Raw genomic sequence first — 22,591 nt, forward strand, 5'->3', positions numbered from 1 at the left:
CATGTTTACTTGCTTCTTTAGCAACAAAAACAAATTTATATACAATCTTGGTACCCAACAGATGCAGCCATGAATACAAAATGGGAGAAAGTTTGTGAATCTCAAAAACTAAAAATCAAATAATGTATAAATATCGAGAGTTCAGACTTGAAAATAAACCTCCATTAAATACCAAAGAGAAAGCTGCGGGTACTTTAAATGTGTCTTAAAAATAAAAGTGCTTATAATTGGAAAGTTCTAACCGTACATGCTGCTTTCTCAAAGAAAAAAAAGCTTCTTATTGTCCCCCTTTGTGTCATAGGGTTAAAATAGGCCACAAAACTTGATACTATACATAATAGTTTTTAATACTCATGCTGACATCAACACTTTTTCCTTTTCAAGTGATTTTCTATCAAATCACCTCATGGTGGGTTCACACAACCAAAATGTAGTCCCAGCTATATCCTGAGGAGACAGGAATATAAGCAGGATCATGATGTTTGCTTGCTCCCCTGATGCTTTCTCTATCTAAATTCTGAAAGTTTCATACAGTTTAAACCAAAGGTTATTGAGAAGAAAGAATTCACAAAGAAGCAAATACCTAGCAAGGGGAAAGGGTAGAGTGGGGGGAAGAGAGAAGACCACCTTTCCTTACTTCAGAATAGAAAACCCATTTTTCTCTGGAGTATACAGTAGTCCTCCCTTATCTGTGGTTTTGTTTTCTGCAGTTTCAGTTACCTGCAGTCCAACTGTGGTCCAAAAATAGAAGACAGTGCATTATGACATATTTAAGAGGAGAAACTACGTTCACATAACTTTTATTCCAATATATTGTTGTAATTGTTATATTTTATTATTAGTTCTTTTAAATTTTTTTGTGGTTATAGATGAATAGCATGCCTTTATTTTGTTTATCTTCATGTGACACTAAGGCTCGAACCTAGTGCCTCACCCATGCTAGGCAAGCACTCTGTCACAGCCCCAGCCCCTTATTATTAATTCTTGTTAATCTCTTATGTACCTAATTTATAAATTAAACTTTGTCACTGATATGTATGTGTTGGAAATGGCATACATCAGGTTGAGTACTATTAGAGTTTTCAGACATCCATGGAGGGTCTTAGAATATATCCTCCACCAAGAAGGGAGATAACTATATACAGATAAGAGGAACAATTGTAAGGTAGAATTGTAGAATGATGCTGTGGGGCTAATTCTTGCCCTGATCCTATGTAAAAATCTCAGACAAATCCCATGATATTTCTGGATACTCTTAGTTAACATAGTTCCCAGTGCATTTTCATAAGATGGGTCTCAATTTAGTACTCAAAATGCCCAGCTCATGCCATAGGCAAACTTGCAATCCTGTATAGAGGTAAGCTTCTTCCCTCTCCTAGCCAGGCCCATTGCTGGTGGAAAGGAATGTGCTCCCCTCTTCAATCTTTCCTCACTTGTTCCTTCTGCTTCTCTTTACTCTTGATAACTGTAGTTTCTGACCCCCTTTAGGTTGGCGCACAAGGAAGTAAGATGAGGTCAGAGAGTTGGGAAAGTCCTTACTTCACTGTCACTTCCTGGAGTCAATGTTAGAGCTCTCTGCTCCTCCCAGGTGTTTACACCGAGGCGTGGCTTAGTGTAAGATCTTGGATCTTTTGGAGCTCCCTTCTCGTACCTCCCTATGTTCCTATATAGACAGAAGGAATTTCTATTTCTCATTCCCCATCCCTGGAGAAGCTTGCTCTGTCTCTAGCTTCCATCCCCTGAGACCTGCTTTGCTTTCACTTATACCAGCTCTTTTGGACAAAATCTAAGAAAAATGCACGTTGGCTATCTCTCACGTGTGGCCTGGGTCTGGCCTATGCTCAAGATTTCTGTAACTACTACTCCAATAATTTTCTTGGCGTGAAGGCGCTTAGTGCAGCTAGCCATTCCAGAACCCACTGTCAACCCAGCCAGCCAGCACATTTCTCACTCTTCAGCTATTCCAGCCACTAATGAAAGCACATGCCCACCGTGTCTCCCAAACTGAAAAGGGCACCTTGGGTGTCTCCTTGAATGGTCCTTTCCAAATTCATTGCCAGGCTCCTGTTTCCTACTTCCAAATTCCAATATTTTTATTCCCTTTAAGATAGTGAGAGGTTTAAAGCTGTGAAACTAGATTTTATATGCTTTTGAAAATTATATATCCTTGTGCTATGGTTTGAATGTCCTCATCAAAACCCATGTTGAAACCTAACCCCTATTGGGAGGCGTTCAGAGGTGGGACCAGGCCAGACTTTTAAGAGGTGATTGGAGCAAGAGGACTCTGCCCTCGTGAGTAGATTAATGATCCACTCATGGATTAATGGGTTATCTCAAGAGTAGATCTGTCATAAAAGTCATTTTACTCTGACTCTTGTTTGTGCCTCTCTCACCACGTGATACCCCGCATATATTGGGACCCTGTAGACAGTCCCCACAAATAAGATGGCTGTCAAAAGATGTTGACCAGATAGATGCTGGTGCCAGGCCCTTGGACTTCCAAACCTCCCGAATTATAAGCTAAATCAACCTCATTCTTTATAAATTATCCCATCTATGTTATTCTCAGTTATAATAACAGAAAGTGGATTAAGACTCCTGGTCTCACGCATGACTATGGGAGGATAATCTACTGGCTTGGTGCTTTAGCTGAACTGCCTAACTAAAGGTCTCTATGTAAAGTGTTCTCCCATTTGTCCCTCAGAGCCAGCTTCCACCATTCTTCACCCTGCTCACTGCCACAGCACAATGACTTCACAGACAACATCCAAGTTTCTCCTGACCTCTGAGTTCCTGTTGGTTTCAGCCAGTGGAAAGCCCCAGGAGGTACCAGGAAGGTGGAAGGAGAGTGAAAGCAGTGTTTAGTTCTCAGTTTCCTTTTGTTTGAGGTCACCATAAACTGACCATGAACTTGACCATTCCATGAATAAAGACTCTTTTTAAGGTGACTTTTTCCAATTATTTCTGCCAAAGTTCTGGAAATTTCTCTTTTCCTTTCCCCTTCAGACTTACACTGGTAGCTGCTGGGAAACAATTCTCTTCTCTGCAGTTTCTCCACCCTGTCTTCACCTAATAAACTGGTTCAATCATTAGAACTTTATCAAATGACCCTAACTGAATAGATCATCTGTTCCTGCTGTGACCCAGACTGATACTATCTTTCAAAAATATATTGTCTTGAAATGCTCAACATTCTCATATTTTTCTAATTCAGCCCTACCACAACACATAAATATAAACTCACTCAGCTTCTTATTCTCTTGAACTAACATTTCTAACTTGAGCATCTAGGTAGGTGTCTTCTTGCTCTATATTTCCCTAGTACAACGAATTCTTGTAAATCTTTATGAATATTTTCAAAGTAGTTTATAAAAAGCTATCTATAGTACTAGAGACCTTTAAGCTTGAAAACAGAATATTAGAGTCCTGAAACCATAGTCTCATCTCAAGAGGCAAGATTTATTAGTTGGATTGATCAAAAAGCAAAGACTTGATTCTATCACTGTTATTTCCCAATTATTCTAATGGGTTTAAGAACACTTGATGAGATTGTCTTCATCTGAATATAACTAAAACTTTTTTAAAAGGTACAAATTCAGTTGAATTTCTGTATCTATGGGTTTCATATCCATGGATTCAATCAACAGCAGATTAAAAATACCCAAAACACCCAAATGCAGCCAGGTGCCGTGATGCATGCCTGTAATCCCAGCGGTTTAGGAGGTTGAGACAAGAGGATCACTAATTTAAATACCAGCCTCAGCAACAGTGAGGTGCTAAGCAACTCAGTGAGACCCTGTCTCTAAATACAATACAAAAAATAGGGCTGGGGACGTGGTTCAGTGGTTGAGTGTCCCTGAGTTCAATCCCCAGTATACCTCCCCACCAAAAAAATAACACAAATTGCATCTGTACTGAACATGATTTTTTTCCCTAGCCATCATTCTCTACACAATAATGAGTTACAACCATTTATGTAGTATTTATATAATATTAGTTATTATAAGTTATCTAGAGGAGATTTAAAGTGTATGGGAAGATCTGCATCGATTACAAGCAGATACTATGCCACTTTGACAAGACTTAAGCACCTACAGATTTTGGTACCCAGAGGGAAAATTGAAACTGATTTCCCATGGATACCAAGGTACAACTATGCATGTGAAACTAGATAAGAAAGAGATAGGCTGTTCAGGGGTTCTGGTGGAGTATGATCACAAATTATTTCCAGCTCCTTCTATCTGGAGGCAGAATATCATCCCATTTCCATAGGGATGGTGGCCCTCGGACTTGTTTTGACAGAATGTGGCATGACTTCAAGGAACTTTTGACTCTCAGTCCCCAAAATTCTTGTTTCTGCCATCATGGATGGCTTCTACTCTCATGTGAAGAAGCCCAGGATGAAAGATCTCATGGAGAGGAGACCAGCCATTCAGTCGTTCATTCCAGCCTCCCCAGTGGACACTCTACTGATCAAGGCTGTCCTAGACCAGTTAATCCTAGCTAGTCCATGACCCATGACTGTAGCAGAGTGAGCTTTGGCAAAACCAGCAGAACTATGACAACTATGAAATTGTTTTTTGAAGTGTTTGTGAAGTTTGTGGTATAGTGAAAGCTAACTGAATTAGGAGCTTTTAGTCTCTCATACCAGAACTCTTAACATTGTGTTCACAGTCAGCTAATTCAGGCAGTTGCAGAAAAATCTAAACTGTGGTAATGACTATCTTTTTCTTCTGTGGCCCAATACAGAATAATAGCAAAGGACAGGAATTTGGAGTCAGATGTTCCTGGGTTAGAATATCGCTTGGTTGTTCAAGATAGTTTATTTATCCTCACGGAGTCTCCATTTAATCATTCATAAAATAAATATAATTGCCTACACCATAAGAAAGGTGTCATAACTTTAAAAGACAACTAATATAAAGCACCTATAATAGCTGTGGGAACATTGTAGGTACTCAATGAAAGTCAGTTCCCTTCCGCAGTATCTGTATATGCATGCAAACAGAAGTTGAGACTTAAATGTAATTGCTCTAAGCCAGTGTTCTCAAAGGGTAGTCTCTGGACTGGGGACATCAGCATCATCATGGAACTGACTAGAAATATAAATTCTGAGGCTCCCCCCTATATCTACTGATTCAGAGACTCTGGGAGCAGAATTCAGCTTTCTGTGTTTTACCAGGCCCTCTAGGGGATTTGGATACATGCTCAAGCTTAAAAAAAAATCAGTACTTTGGACTAACAGAGATCATGACAAAAGCAAGTATGAATTTCAAATTTTCTTCACTTTGCACTTAAAAATATTTTAAGATATACTACTACTGTATTACTGGTAAAGTCATTTGCTATCCATAAACATTTTCGGATAGACAGCTCCAAAAAATTTCTGTACCTAATTTATTTTAACATTCATGAAGGTTTTAGCATATACCACACACCATTCTGGGCATCTGCCAATATTAGCCCATTTAGTCCTCAGTATAATAATCTGAAGAAGGCACTATTATAATCCCCTTTCAAAGACAAGATGCACTGAGGTTAAATAACTGGCTGAGGATTAGAGAGCTAGTGTGTGTCAGAGCCAAAACAGTTTGGTTCCTGGGTTGTGATCCATTAACCCCTACCTCATATAACCTCCTTTATATCTATGACTTTTGCTTTGTGTTCAGCAAGGGTTAGCAATTTGCAACATTTCATGGACTCCAAGGTGATCAGCAACTACTTAGTAATTCACACCACCGTATCATAAAGAGGTTATACTAAATTACATCAATTCAGAAAGTACCATATCCTGGCAAACAGTGTTTGTATTTTTTTTTTATTTTTTTATTTTTAATTTTTTTTTAAGAGAGAGTGTGAGGAGAGAGAGAGAGAGAGAGGGAGAGAGAGAGAGAGAGAGAGAGAATTTTAATATTTATTTTATTTTTTTTTTTGGTTTTTCAGCGGACACAACATCTTTGTTGGTATGTGGTGCTGAGGATCGAACCCGGGCCGCACACACGCCAGGCGAGCGTGCTACCGCTTGAGCCACATCTCCAGCCCCCAGTGTTTGTATTTTTGACCTGAGAATTCAAAACGCAGATTGGTAGAAACATAGTTAACAGCATTTCCTGAGCATTCCTTTCCTGGTTAGCAAGAGACCCAAATCCTTGGAAACGCCAACACAAGGGAAGGAGGGGGACTTTCACAAACTCAGAGAATCCAGAGTCTGGACCAAGGAAAGGCCTTATGAATTCAAGCCTAGTACCCAGAGGTAGATTCCTTTAAGGGGAGTTAACCAAGAACTTTCTATCCACTGGGAGCTGGGCAGAGGAGCAAATTTACTGAAACAATTGCACACATACTGATATCTGGCTGTCACTTTCTCCACTAGAAGAAACTTAAAGTTTTTGCTTTGTTTTAAATTTCTAACCTGATGGAAAATGTGTAGTGCCTGTTTTGTCTCTAGGACCAAACAAGAACGGTGACTTGGTTTCAAAGTTTAAAAAGTCATGAGGCTCATTTAACTTCATATTTTACATTGTGTCAGATTAAGAGATCCTGTGGGAACATCTGTGCAAAAGTGCCTTCTGGGTTTGTGAAGCTAAATTCAAAATGGGGATAAGGCCATTTCACTGGTGTTTTTAACTCAAAATCAGTAACCTTCCACTTTAGCATGTGTGTTTCCCCTTTTTAAAGAATTCTTCCTTTTCACCCCACCTTCTATTACTCATCTCCCCAACAGATCTCATTTACACAGCCATGTTTTTGTTTCAATGTCAACTCCTGGGACTTTTTCTGATCTTCCTCTCCCTTCCAAATCTGTGCTTCTTTGGAATCCTGTCTTGGCTCAGTAGAGCCAATTGGAATGCCTGATCATTAATGTTTATGGAGGACGAGACCACTGCGGCACAGGATCTAGTCTATACTTCAGGCACACAGTAGCTGCTCAGTAAATGTTTAATGACAAATGACAAATCACTACATTAATGAGTGGTAAAGTGGATCAAAAAAGTGAGTACATGAATTTGAGTCCTTCTTCTCAACCTTGGTGTCGCAAGGACACATAGGCCAATCTGGTGGGTATAGAAGGAGCTGGGATGTTAATGGTTATAAGGTTGAAAGCCTCATTATTTAGGTTCCTTGGGCAGGTGGTAAAATGACTGTATTATTTCTGGTTTGGCATAAAAGAAAACCAAAAGCTCAAAGGCTATTACCAGAACTCACTTTTTAAGGCCAAAACAATGGGGAAGTCACCCACAGGTATTTCTGGCACAAGTATTTGTAAAAAAACTGAAAACTAGTTTTCATAATAGAATCATAAAATTAATCTTAACCTAAAATGTTTGGAGGCAAAAAATAACCTAAAATATTTAATGTCAAGAAACACTTTTCAAGTTCATTTATAAAACAGGCATAATAATAAGAACTACTCTAAAGAGTGGTCATGAAAGTTCATGAGAAAATAAAAACAAAGTACATATGCACTCAGTGAGTGTCTGGAAAACATCCAATGAATGTTGGCTGCTATTTTTTTCTTAAAATGTTAATGATTAAAGGTACTAACTAGCACCACACTATGAGTACAGTAAGTAAGTTAATTACTTACTTACTGAAACAAAATAACCAAACCCTGGTTCTAGCATCCTACCTGTTTCCCTGTTTCTACCACCAGGCGGCATTACTGACCCATAATAAGGCTCTCTTCTCCAACACAGGGTACAGCACCTCAGCAGCCACCATTGACTAAGGAACTACACCTAGGATGTCCGTTCTATAAAGTAACTATCCTCAATTATTATTTTATTTGGCTTTGATTATTTCTTGGAGCTGCCTCTGACTACATGGTATAAATGTAGCATTTCATTTTCTTGTGTACTAGAAAGCCATCCCTGTTACTTAGGGAACCAGTATAGCACTTGTGTGTGGAAAGGGGACATCACAGCCTACTGGTTCTCTTTTAAAGAGCTTTTTCCTGTCACAAGACAAGGAAACAATTTTCCTCTAGTTTCACAGCCTGCTTTTCTATGACAAGTTGCTACAGTGTCGTAATGAACCATTAAAATATTGCATATGATTCACAGGAGTGTTACAATCAAACTAATTTAAACTAAGGTCAGGGCTCCAAATCAGCAAAATAACTCTGAAGGCAGGAGACAGAAAATAAACCAGAGGAAAGGTAGCAATAGCTGCTATTAAAAGTAACTCCAGGCAGCTAAAACTGATCTGATCACATTCCTAAAAATGTAATTAGCCAAATCCTTCCAGAAATTAAACCATCAAAATGACATTATAGTACACTTTAAAAATGTATTTACAGAGTGAAAGAGCAGTCACCCTGGCACATCACTATGTCCTGAGGGTTTTCCTTCTTATAAGCAAAGATGCAGAAGAGCATTAGATACGGTGCTATGAAGAAACTGTCACAGATACATTCTTGGACAATACTATTTCTTAATTTCCTTGGCAGTGCTAAAGTTGAGAATAAATTAACTCAGTGGGTTGTTTTCTGGTTTCTTTGTCATCTTATGGGATGATTAAAATGACAAGAACAAAGGCTTTTAGTGACTGTTTCAAATTCCAACAGATATTAAAGGGCAATGAGTGACAAGGGCGTGCTGGGTTCTGCCAATGTCATGGAGCTTATTTGTCAGAGAGGGAGACCGCGATCCTCCACTTCCTTCCTCAGTAAAGGGCCAACTTGCCTCCTCCTACTAAAGAATTCCAATAAAACAGAACTGCCTGCTTATTATCTTTGAAGGTTTCAAAATATGATTGGGTTTGTTTAAGATATAGTGCTGCATGAATTCATTCAAAATACCTTCCAATGAATTGCTCATTTCCCCAAAGAAAGAGGTTCTAGAAAAGGAGACAGAGATACCAAAAACATTCCACCCAAAGGGAGCACCTTAGGCATTTGGATGACATGGAAAAAAATTTATTGGTTTTTTAAATGACAAATATGCACTATGATGTTACTGGAAGGAAGGAAGGAAGTATGGAGGTACCCAGGCAGGAAAGGTGGCCATGAAGACTAGAATAGAGTTTCTGAAAGGAGCCTGTGAATGTGTGGGGAAGGGGAAAGTTGTGTAAAGTCTACCAAGAAAGGGAAAGGTAGGCAGTGATCCAGGTGGTGTGGAAAATCCACAGTGTGGCCCAAAGGCTATTACCAGAACTCACTAGAAGAGCCCTTGAGGTGAAACCTCAGGAGGAAAGATGATGATCCAAGAAGCATCAGTGGAGAGCAAGCTCTGCGTCTCCAGCTGAAGAGAGCAAAGAGCAGAAAGACGAGGCTTCCAAAGCAGAAGCCTGGGACCCCAGTAGGCCTGGTGACTGGCCAGCGGAGGCAGCAGCCACCATGATGTTTTGTGTTCAAATAGTAAAGATTCTAAAGATTAATTATTCAATGCGATTTAGTCCCTTAAACATGACCTGTGGTATCCAGCTGCAGGCAACCCTACCTACTCTGAGTGTGAGCTAAAATTAATAACTGTTGGAAGTCTGATACAATTGGCCAAAATGCATGAAACTGACTAAGCAAATTATGAATCACAAATCGAGGTTCTACTTTTTTTTTTTGATAACAACAGCAAAACAACAATTTCTTTGGGTTACCTAAAAAAAAAAAAAATTAAAGCTATGAGCCCTTGAGCTACACTATCTCACATAGGGATGGATTTCTATTACATGCAAGTGATTGGCACGCCCCTAAAGTTCTAGTGACCTTATGCTTATGCCCAATAAGACCCAAACGGTAGGTACACGCACATTCGCTGTATATGCCAAGGTGTGGCAGCCAAGAAACTGAAAATTTTATGAAAGAAAATCTGAAAGTGAATGACACAGCATGGATACCAGGAGCAACCCCACTTGTTTGGAAGAGAGTCTTCAAACAAGGCCTTTTTCATACTCTTACCCCTGTACGCACATGCCCCTCATCATGTCAAGAACTGAAGTCCGTTTCCCAGTAGTGCGCTGCAGTGGACTTGTGAGGGTTGGCAAGAGCTGATTGTTAAATTTTCAGGAAATCTGACCTACTCAGCTCCTAAAGCCTCCACCTCTTACCATCACTCCACTGGTATTAAGTTTCTACACGTGAACTTGTGGACACAAACATTCAGATCATAAAAGTATTTATCTAATTCCTGTGGCAAAATAGTAGCTAGAAAGTATACAAAGGCACTTTCTACCAGTTAGTACAAGATATTTTGTACTAGAAGCAAACTAGATGAACCAAATTTTGTGACTCATTTAAGTCTACTTGAAATTAACAAATAGGTTAAAATAGAGAAAAACTCTCAATGAAAACATCACTTTGACTCCAACTTGAGTTTAACCAGACACACAAAATAAGAATCCCATTACAAGGTATTTTTAGGTAGGCAGGTTTTGCTATAGTTTAGACCTTGAAAGCCCCTCAGAGGCCTGTGTGTTGAAGCTTGCATCTCCAGCCTGCAGCACTATTAGGTGGTAGTAGAACCCTTAGGAGGAGAGGCCTAGAGAAAAAAAAGTTAGGTCACTGTGGGGTGTGTCCTTGAAGAAGATATTGGGACCTGGTCCCTTCCTGCTTCTCCTTTTGCTTCTTGGCCACCATAAGGTAAACAGCCTCCTCCATCATACACTCCTGTAATGATATAATGTATTGCCAGAGGCTCAAAGACAATGGGATTAAGTGACCGTGGACTGAAACCTCTGAAACTGTGAGTGAATTAACCCTTTTCATCCTTTTAAGTTGATTTATCTTGGGCATTTTGTCACAGTGACAGAAAGTTGACTAACATAGTGTCTTTGACCCATTTTGGGCCATCAGGATTCAAAATATTATAAATTTCAGTTTCTTATTATGTTTCTTCAAAGGTGAAGTGCTATCACTACTGATATAAGAATATAGTGATAATAAACTGTCCTTTAAATAGGAATTTATGATTCTCTCATGTCAGTTACATCTCACCATCAAGAACCACTCATAGTTCAATAGGAATGAAAGTTCACTTTTCTGGGTTCATGTTTCACTTTCCATCCTGCCACTGTTATGAATTATTAGCTTTAAATTAATTTCAATTGCCATCTATACTTCATATGCTTTATGAAGACTGATTTTAAATTCACATAGTGAAAGTTGCCTAGCCAATTCTGTTATTTGCAATCCCCTTTGGATTCTTAAGTCACATTAAGAACTGAGACCCTCAATACCTCAGATTCTCAAAGGGTTGTTATTTGGAGTAAGTATAGCACTCAACGGTAATACTGTTTCAATTCAATAAAAAATCTCTACCATTATAACTTTTCACTAACTGATTAATTGTTCCCCATTTTGGACACAGATCTGAAAAAAAGCTAAATTATAGCAAGGAAATCCAGAATACACATGATCTTGAATTCTAGAGACAGACTAAGAAAACAGGTACACACTTCTTCCCTTGTACAAGGTGTGTCCTATATAATCTCTCCCCACAGCATCTTTCTTCCTATTACTCTTATCTACTCGACTGCTCTTGCCAAATCTCCTCTACCTCAGGGTCAATAATGAGCTCACTATGAGCACTTAGGACTTAAATGGTATTTATAGATCAAAAATTAAAATGAGTTTTTAAGAAAGCAAAGCAAAAAAATGTGAAAATAAAGAGGGAGACAGTTTGGCATGGTGAGTAGGGAAGAGAAGGGTGCCTTCCAAGGAGAAGGGTGCCTTCCTAAGGAGGTCTAGACTGTCTGACATCCTGATTTGGGAACAATGACAGGCACCTGAGAACTTACTAGTGAATCCTTGGTGGGCTCAAACACTATCATTAGTCTTGTTCATTAGTATCATGTCTCAGTATACACAGGATTTAGGTCCTGGCTCTACACTGGATAAATGATATAAACATCTCCAGATTTCCATTTCCTCACCTCCAAGATGGCGATGATGGCCCACGCTGGCGAATTATACTTCAAACCGGTTCTTCCAGGACACATAACAAGACTATGTTTCTCAGCTTCTCTCCAGTTTAATAGAACCATGTGACTGAGCCAATGAAATGGGAGCAGAAGTAAAGGGGGTCAAGTCCAGACTGGATGCATATGTACCTCCATTCTTGACCTTCTGAGATCCTCACATTCCTTTTCAGGGAGGATGGAGATGACCTTAGAAGCCCTACATGGAAAATGGTCTCCGCATCACCCTTGACCAGGAACAGGATATGGGACTGTTGAGTGAGTGAGTGAGTGAAAAATAAACAGCTTCTGTGTTGAGCCTCTGAGATCTGGGGTTTATCTGTTACAGCTGCTGGAGCTACCTCAACCAAAACAGGAATGATCACAGCGACTCTATCTCTAGGGGGTGCTGGGAGGATTAAGTGAATTGTGCTTCTAAGGTCTTACTGTATCCTGTATGATACACAATGAGCGCTCATCGTGGCATTTTAACTCTTCTTATTGTAGCCAGGAAGAGTTAATAGCCTGGACCCGAAAGAAAACAGAAGCACTTGTGATTCCAGCCCTGCAGAATGGTTGCACTTATTTCTACTGGTTGGGTAGAATGGCTTTAAAAAGTTAAAAGTCATTTTCAAAACTCTTCAAGTATTTGGCATTTGGAAAAATATGCTAAAAATGGCATGCTCACCCAAAAGAGACTAGGCATTCTATCACAAACTAAAGTAGGAAAACACATCGTGACCTCCCCAAACATTCCAAGCTGAAATAATGAGAATCATCTTTGGTGCCTGAATTTGGTATAGATTTCAGGCTGGTTTGCTCAGACTTAAGTCCTGGTTACAATGGGTCAATTATGCTCACTGAGCCCTGAGTAAACTTTTCCTTTTGTTCGGGAGGATTTTGCACAGTGATCTTGGAAATTCCTTCTGGTCTGTTCTCTGAAGGCTAACAGAAAATGTTAGTATTTTTCCTCCTGCAGTGTTCCAAGGTGCAGCGTGGCTGGTGATCTATGTGTAGAGCAGAATGAGTCAGGGATCTGAGTCACTCGGCCAGAATGCAGCCCACGTGTTCTCTCTTTCAGGTTTCAATAGCAGAGTGTCTGGTCATGAAGAGGCCTCCAGCTGAGAGCACAGCAGAAGGACAGCCCTCAGCCCAGACAGAAAACAGACCTGAGCAGTTCTTCAGGAGTCCAGCTCCAAAGGGAGACAAGATTTCAAGAATTGAAAATCCCTGTTGTTCCTCATTTATAGGAAACTAATTTGAAATAAAAACACATGGCAGTGATACATGAAATATGCTTAGCAGACCATAGGTTCATATACGCAGTCTTATTACCACTTTTATTCTTTTTAAGTTGTCTGGAGAATTTCATTATGACATATATCCTGGGTTGAATTATGTCTCCCTCAGATTCATAAATTGAAGTTCTAACTGCTAGCACCTTAGCATGTGACCTTATTTGGAAACAGGACTGTTGTAATAAGATGAGATCATTAGGTGGGCCCTCATCCGTTATGACTGATGTTCTCATATAAATGGGATGTCTGGACACAGAGACGTGCATAGAGAGAGAATGATGTGATGATAAGGGTAGAGATCAAGGTGACACTTCCAAGAGCCAGGGAACAACAAAGCTTGTCAGCTAACCATCAAAAGCTAGACAAAAAGCAAGGAAAGAATACATTCTCAAAACCCTCAGAAGGAACTAATCCTGCCATCATCTCCATCTTAGACTTCCAGCCGCCAGAACTGTGAGCTGATGTTTCTGTCAATCACATGGTACCTACAGTACTTCATTATGGCAGCCCTAGCAAATGGATCAGTATATAATGTATAATGTAAAAATCAGTCATTGTACAATTGATCACAAAAAGTGACCAAGTGAGTGCCTGGTTGTGGTCCTTTTTTTTTTTTTTTTTTTTTTTTAAAGAGAGAGTGAGAGAGGAGAGAGAGAGAGAGAGAATTTTTAATATTTATTTTTAATTCTCGGCAGGCACAACATCTTTGTTTGTATGTGGTGCTGAGGATCGAACCCGGGCCGCACGCATGCCAGGCGAGCGCGCTACCGCTTGAGCCACATCCCCAGCCCATGGTTGTGGTCCTTCTTGAAAGATACTGACTTAGAGTCTTTCAAGAGATGCTTAAGTGAGGTAGAATAGCATTTCGTATCAGCAAAGGAACTACTGCTGTGATACTGCCATGGATCTCATTATAATGGAAATCTGTGTCCCTTCCCCCGTGACATCCTAATATACCCTTTTACCATGGAGTAAACTAGGCCCAAGAAATACAGTCATCACCAGTTCTACTGGCAAAGGAACAGAGGCAAAGTTTGTTCCACTTACACTTAATTGTTTATTCACCAATTCTCTTCTGATAGTCAAATTGAAAAGCAATGAAAAGGGTACAAAGGATCAATACAATAATCATCAACTAGTGAAGTAGGACCCATTATGTGACATGGGTGCATGCAAACTTGGAACGCCCCAAAGGCCATGTGAATGGCAGTGGCTTTCCCATGATCCTAGCTTCCAATAGTCCTCTCTGTAAGAGGGACTGCCTCCTAACTTAGATAAGGCCATTTTGGTCATCACTCTTTAAAGTCACTTTTGCTTTAACTTCATACATTGTGCAAAGCAATTGAGACTCTGCATTATTAAAATAATTTGCTTTTTATGATAGTTCATTCATACCTGATATTATATGGCTTTGTTTAGGCTACAATTATTACTATTTTTTGAGATATACTACAATACAAATGAGGGACATAGGGCTTGGAAGCTGCTATGGTTTGGATCTTAAAGCTCATGTGTTGAGGATTTGGTCCCCAATGCAACAGTATTCAGAGTGCATACATGGAGCCTTTGAGAGATGATTGGATTATGAGAGCTCCAACCTCATCAGTGGATTAATCCATTGATGGACACATACTGTAATGGGTTTGGGGCAAGGGGCTTCATTTTCAAAGTGAGCTATCTCTCTCTTTCTGCTTCCTGAGTACCATGGGGTGAGTACTTTGCTCCACCATGTGTTCCCCACCATGATGCTTTGCTTTGCCATCGTCCCAGAAACAATGGAGCCAAGTGGCCATAACTGAAATTTGTGAAACCATGAGCCAAAATAAATAGTTACTTCTTTTAAGTTGCTTTTATCTGGCATTTTGTCACAGTAATGAAAAGCTGGCTAACACAGAAACTTTTTCCTCATCATGCATAAGAACAGAGTTTATCTACCTGCAAAGGCAGTGGTCTCCACCTCCCAAACCAGTGATTCCCTCCACATAGCATGCTGTGTATGTTACAAGGAGATAAAATCTTCTAATTTTATGAATATATCATTCCAAGGAAAATTAATTGTGTCATCAGGCAAATACAGCCCATGACACGTACAACTGTGAAATCACAGTGTTTCAACAGACCAATGAAAACGTAAGAAATGCTCTTTACCTTTTCCATAACATGCTATAGAACCACCATTTGATCTATTCCAGTTTTAACAGCTAATTAATTTGCAAAGCCACCCATTCTATATTTGGACTGCTGGATAGGCAGTATTATCTATGTATATGTGGGCCATTTTTTATTTTTCTGGTATCAATTTCAGCCACAGTTTTTTAAAGAAACTGGTTGCACTTCTCAGAGGAGGACATACAATCAATCAACAAGTACATGAAAAAATGCTCAACATTGCTAGCAGTCAGAGAAATGCAAATCAAAACCACCCTAAGATACCATCTCACTCCAGTAAGATTGGCAGCCATTAAGAAGTCCAACAACAACAAGTGCTGGCGAGGATGCGGGGAAATGGGTACACTTGTTCATTGTTGGTGGGACTGCAAAATGGTGCAGCCAATTTGGAAAGCAGTATGGAGATTTCTTGGAAAGCTGGGAATGGAACCACCATTTGACCCAGCTATTCCCCTTCTCGGTCTATTCCCTAAAGACCTAACAAGAGCATGCTACAGGGACACTGCTATATCGATGTTCATAGCAGCACAATTCACGATAGCAAGATTGTGGAACCAACCTAGAAGCCCTTCAATAGATGAATGGATTTAAAAAATGTGGCATTTATACACAATGGAGTATTACTCTGCAATAAGAAATGACAAAATCATAGAATTTGGAGGGAAATGGATGGCATTAGAGCAGATTATGCTAAGTGAAGCTAGCCAATCCTTAAAAAACAAATGTCAAATGTCTTCTTTGATATAAGGGGAGTAACCAAGGACAGGGTAGAGACGAAGAGCTGGAGAAGAAGAATAACATTAAACAGGGATGATAGGCGGGAGGGAAAGTGAGAGTTAAGGGAAATTGCATGGAATTGGAAGGTGAGCCTCAGGGTTATACACAATTACATATAAGAGGAAAGGAGGAGTAGGAGAAAAATTATATAAGTGGAAGAAACGATTTATAGTAGAGGGGATGGAGAGAGAGAAGGGGAGGGGAGGGGAGGGGAGGGGTGAGGGGACAGTGGAGAATGGGATAGACAGCAGAATACATCAGTCACTAGAAAGGCAATTTGTAAATCAATGGAAATGTAACTGATGTGACACAGCAATCTGTATACGGGGTAAAAATGGGAGTTCATAACCCACTTGAATCAATCTGTGAAATATGGTATATTAAGAACTATGTAATGTTTTGAACAACCAACAATAAAATAAAAAAAAAAAAAGAAACCGGTTGGATGATAACAAAGGAAGTTTCTTTGGATGCTTAGGTGGGCATGTGAATTATTTAAACTTAAAAGGAAATAAAATCAGATATCAAAGGATCAAACTGCAAATACAAAGATGTATACACTAAATATTTGCATTTACTAAGCACCTACTGTGTGCCCAGTACTACACCAGAAAACTGAAGACAGATGTCAAAGATAGCATCATTACCCACAATTAACTCAAAATATTATCTAACCATGATTAAATATAAGAAACAAATTTTAAATTAAAGGAAAACATAGTATTACAGTTAAGTCTTAAGTTGGTTAGGACTAAATTTTGTAAGAGTTCAGAGGATGGTAATAAATAGTGGAGAGTTTTTAAGAGTCATCATGAAGTACCTGGGTTGACCATGCTTTGGAGGACAAGCAAGATTTAGAAAATCATAGGAATTAAGAAGATTTCTTTGAGACTGTATCGATATGTATAGGGTAATTATACAACTACTCCAAAACACACAAAATAAAATTATAAAGATTCTATTATTATTGTTAAACTGAAGTGGATGGGAATGAGAAGGATGTTGAACTATAATCAAACATAAGTAGAAACCAGGAAAACACCATTATCATGGGATAATGCAGGGAGAAAACCAAACTCGGCCCTTAACTTGGGTATTTTTCCAACTGACAAATTGGAAAATTAACGTGCAGTCTGTCCTTAAAGAAAGATATAGAATATTACCAAGGAGTTCTTTCCTCCATTTCTCAGTCACCTTTAATGTCCCCACTGTACAAAAGTGGAAAGCTCTTGTTTAGCTGATTAACTGTACCCTTCATTATATATACAAATGTCCTTCTCCGCCTCCCAGATTATATAGCACTTCCAGAGACCTACTTAACCACCTGATTAATTACTGGACCTCTATGTAAATTACTGTCAAGACTAAGATGATCATTTCATCACTGATTCTGCTTGATGAACATTTACAGTTTAACATACCTGACATTTGTAAACTCCTATAATATAAATGAAGGTACATTAAAGCTACAATAAGTCCATAATATTAATAGCCTTAAAATAATTTGCTAACTACAGACAGTTCCCTAAACAATTACAAGACGTTCTATGTTAATTTAGAGGGGAATTCCAAACAAGGCATTTAAAACCTAATAAGATGCGATTAAATGAAGGGGACAGGGGAGGGGGGGAAAGAGAAAGAAAACCCTAAGGCTTAAACTAGTAGAAATGATTCTCAGAGCTACTGACCCTTGCAAGATCCATGTTTTCTTGGGTTTAAGACACAAAGCAGATTTCTAATTGAAGGTGATTATCTAGATACTACATCCCAAATTGTATATTTTCTTGTATTGATTCACATCAACAACTAATTACATGGAGCTTTTATGAATCTGAAAAGTCCATAGGAACAGTCAAGGCAATCTCCGGACTATGTACAATGAAAACAAGCTCTGTAAACTATGAGGCACTACACAATATGACAACAGCCTGCCTCCTGGTATTTGTGTAGACCTAAGAATTATAATGTCAATCAATCAGGAATGGATTTTATGACGAGATCACAGAAAAAAAAAATTCCTGGCTTGTTCTTGAATTTTCTGGGGTGTGGACACCACTGTTCTGCCTGTGAGTCCACTGAAATATACACATTGATATTGTCACATTCACTATGAGGGAAAAAGGAACAGCAATATATGCTTTTAAAAAACAAAAGACAAATTCCTATGCAGCAAATTTTATCTCCACACATTTGACTCAAGAGCTAGGTGCCTCTACCTAGCACCAAGGTGGCTAGCTTGATGGAGGCAATAAAACAGCAAAAAATATGCAGACTTCTGCCAAGGCCCAAGTATGCCTCCATAAAATATAGTTCCCATTATCTGGGTTAATTAAGATTAACACATAAGTCATTGAAAACCCCCAAAGTAGACAAAAGATAATTTACTACAGAAAGACACAAAGACTAGAAGTCATCCTGAGTCATTCAATAATACACTGGAAGGAAGTTTCTTATTAATACTCAAGTTGTCACCATTGATTACAAAATGAGATGCATTCAAATAGCTCACAAAAAGCTAAAGAACCCCTTGTTTTGTTTGTGAAGCTCTATGAACAAGGCAGAGTGGAACACAGGAAATGTGCAAGTAAACCTAATCACATATATTATAATTACTATTAAACAGGTTAACACACACGCACGCACATATGAATGTTTGCATTTTAGGTTTTGTTTTACTGAGATGAGTGAAATAGCACTCAACTTGAGACTCCATGTCTGGCATTTTTCATTAACTTAGCATAATGTTTTCACACAAAATAATAACTGGCATGCCAGGCCAATCTCAATATCTCAATCTATTGTTGAGAAAGCATTGCCACCCTTACCTCGAGGGTCATGTTCACAGTACTAATGGCCACTTTTATTTCTCCGTCAGACAGTTCCTTTATATCTTTCAACATTGTTTGTTCGATACTTAAACCTGTGGATAACAGGGGGAAAGATGTGTTATGCTTTGGGAACTCTCTCTTTTTTAAAAAAAAATAATATCAAAGGATTAATGAATGCACATTGATTTCAACATTTTGTCTTATAATGTCACTTTTATTCATCATATGCACCCACTAAGGCAACAATCACATTTGTGACTATGTCCACACCTGTCAAGTTCCAAGCAGGAAAGAAGAGCCACCCCTCATGATGCAAAAAAAGACTCTTTAATGTTGGGACACTTACAGAAATATGGGTAAAAGATGATGCAGCATCTACAGAGCAGCAAAGGGACAAGGGAAGGAAAGAAATCTGGAACTGGAGAAGAGATGCTGCCAAAAACAGCACCAAAGCAGGAAGGGAGTGGGGAAGAAATACCACCGCTGTTCCTCCCCTTCCCCCTGTGATTACGACGAGGGTGGAGGTAGGAAAATGGAGAAAATCAGGCAAACTAGTCAAATCATGCCAACAAAGCCAAGATTTGCTTTCAGGGTGCATTTAGGCAAGTCCCTATGTTTTCTAGTATAATTTTGTTCAAAATGCACTTTATAAATGTAACCCATAAAACTATCATAATTGAGTTGGCTGCCCTTGTAATGGGCTTTAGCAGTAGGGGTTATTGAATTCCTTAATTGATGGGAAGAATAATCCAGAATGGCTAAATTATCCAGAACTACATAGCTGTAGTCAATTGACCAACGTACTTCAATGAAAGCTATCACAGCAAAACAAGAAATGGTTTGGCCCAACATTTAATCCTCACACTACATTCTTATGTCTGCTTAGGCTTACTGTCTTAGAAGAAGATCCACAATAAAGCTTAGTAAAGCATAGATATCCTTCCCAGCTGCTTGCTAAAGACATCACAGTTGGATTGCCTACCCTATCAACTTATAGTACTGTCAATCATGAAAAACGGGTATTAAATATTTTTCTTTAACTAGAAGATTGATTTGTAGAATACGTGTGACATTAAAAGTCTGGTGTTGTTTTGAAAATGAATGAGAATGCATCCCATCCTGCAGCTATGCATACACTCACATCCCGCCTGGCACACAGGTAACTGAAGGCGTGGCAGTTGCTGTCAGTGCCTTGCCCAAACTTCATAAGACCTTCCCACTCAGTGTGCCTTGCAAGATGCTCCACCACCAGCACCTGCATCTGTTCCTGAAGGCTTTCTTCAGTCACCAGACAAATTCTGGGGAATTAACACCCCTTAGACTAGGTGACCTTCACTGTGGGTCTACTGATAAGGTCTTAACAGGCAGCAACAAAACTTAATTTGTAATGTTTGTCAGTTTCTGTAGTGTCAACACTTCTACCATGGCTGATCAATTGCACAACCAATTCAACATCAACCAATTCACAAAATTCTTCCAAATTCAACCACCAGCCTTTGGAGCCAGAGTGAGCATGTTCCTGCACCATTGCACCCCTCAGCTGGGTGTAATTTTACACACTCTTTCCCAGGGTTTGCTGGTGGCCTTCACCTCTGTTTTTCCACTAAATTAACTCACTTGAGAAAGCACTCTACTCCCCTATCATTGTGGCTGGGATGGTCTCCCAAATAAACTGCTTTGCCCCAGGGAAATCCCAAAGTAAAGGAGAAAGTTATATCATTTAGTGTTTGCATTCGATGGTCTGGATTTAAATCCTGGCCTGGACACTTTCCTGATGTGTGTTTGATGTTGGGAAAGCAAAGAAGCCTTTCTGTGCTTCAGTGTCGTTATCTGCAAGATGAGGATAGATTATGAAGCACCTGATTGTATAAGGATTCAGGAAGATCATTTTTGCAGTGTTAGACCATCAGAACCTTGCACAAGTTAGGAATTCACTGAATTACAGCTATTTGTTAAATTATAAAACAGTTGATCCTGGAATTTACTGTCCTGATAAAGCCTAGATTTAGAAAGCAATTTTATCAGCTTAGCCATCTTCTCTCTCATTTCTTGCTAACATTAATTGATTTTTGAAATCCCATTGTGCTTGACATTGCTTCTGCCTCATTCCCAAAATAGAACTCTGTAAGCACAAGGATTTCAGGTAATGATGCATCTGGGGTGTTCATTAGACACATGAATTAACCACACACCCAGACACAAAGGCCTCAGAGGAGAGGCCACAGGGCAGGCTGCCTGTTTCCAGGTGAGTCAACATCTGAGCCTGAAATGTCTTTTACAAGCACAAGGCAAGAGAAAAGAGAGAAAGCAGGTTCAAGTTCACCTTCTCAGGCCTGACAACGCTGTACACAGAAACTGTCTCTACTCGGAAGCAGCGGGAGCCATGGGAGACAGAGTCACTCACCCTGGGCACTGAACTGGGTCTCTTGCAGGACGTTGATGATGTCCTCTCTTGGAGGCAAGTTAGGAAACTTTTCTTCCAGGACAGAAAGAATCTCTTCCTGCTTCTCTGAGATCTTGTCAGGATCCATGGTCATCCACTTGAAAAGGATGCTGCCTGAAAGGCATGAACAAAAATGCCCTTGAACTTTCAGCCAGCCAAGTCAGGGGAGGAAAAGCAATGTCCTTGTTCTCCAGGTATTAATCTCTGCAACTTAACTGACCCCTGCATGCTCCATGGCACAGAGATTATGGATACAAGAACAACATGTATACCTTTCCCCCAATGCACACAACACACGCAAGTGATCACACCTCAGTTTTAAATTATTTCAAAATGGTAATTAGTGGTAAACTACTTAAGAATCTAGTCAACACTAATCACTTTAAGCAATCACAGAGAATATTGTTCCCACGTATCACATTTTACATACGAACTTCCTCCTTTTCATAATTAAATGCTTGTATACTTCCACCATCAGTAACTGAAGAGTCTGACAGGGTGGTTCACCTGAAGTCCACTGCTGACCTTTCAAGCTCCAGGCACAGTTTTAAAGTAGTTTACTATGATCTAATAATTATAAGGTTTCACGAGCCAAGTCTGAATCACAGGTATACATTAAAAGTAATTTGCTAACACAGTTCTCAGGGAAAAAATGTTAAAAGATAGATTGGAGAGGTAGACAGAGGCCAGATCACGAAGGGCCTTACAAATCATCCTGAAACTTATCTTTTATGTTCTAAGGGGAATGGAGAAGATTAAGTAGGAAGAATAATATGCTCAAGTTCATGTTTTATACGAATCATTCTGGCTACCATGTAGAGAATAAATCAGAAAAGGAATATTGGTAGGGTCAGTAAGGAGGGTTTTTTTTTAATATATAAGAAGTAAGAAAAGAATGATTTAGCAAACAAAGAACTGGACAGACTCAATTTGAATGATCATTTAAAGGTGGAATGTGGCCAAACATATTTTGAGTATATATATATATATCCTGTAGTCTGACAATCGCTGATGTAAAATTCAAAAAGATTCCCATCTGCTTCTGGCTAGGATTGAATATTTTGTATCAAGAACAAGAAAGAACAAGAAATTATATCAACAATAGCAACAACAAAAAGTGCAAGAATTAGAGATATGTTTTAATTTACATTAAAACATATCTCTAATTCTGAGATTTCATCTAC

At 39.2% G+C, this 22,591-nt stretch overlaps 1 protein-coding gene across 7 annotated transcripts in view; it reads right to left on the reverse strand.

The window, feature by feature from the left end:
* The window catches only part of PRUNE2 (prune homolog 2 with BCH domain), a 262,656-nt gene that overhangs the window by 175,808 nt on the left and 64,257 nt on the right, over nt 1-22,591 (reverse strand). For all 7 annotated transcript variants that reach the window (XR_014020379.1, XM_081278889.1, XM_081278893.1 and 4 more), the window contains exons 5-6: nt 21,369-21,521; nt 18,962-19,056 (exon numbers count right to left, since the gene is read on the reverse strand). Coding sequence is in view for 6 of the 7 variants with exons in the window: in XM_081278889.1 (XP_081135015.1) it covers nt 18,962-19,056; nt 21,369-21,521 (248 nt within the window). In the remaining variant the exon portion in view is untranslated. The remainder of the gene's footprint in view (nt 1-18,961; nt 19,057-21,368; nt 21,522-22,591) is intronic.

This window comes from Spermophilus citellus (assembly GCF_964194105.1).
Source record: "Spermophilus citellus genome assembly, chromosome: 2".
Classification (NCBI taxonomy): domain Eukaryota; kingdom Metazoa; phylum Chordata; class Mammalia; order Rodentia; family Sciuridae; genus Spermophilus; species Spermophilus citellus.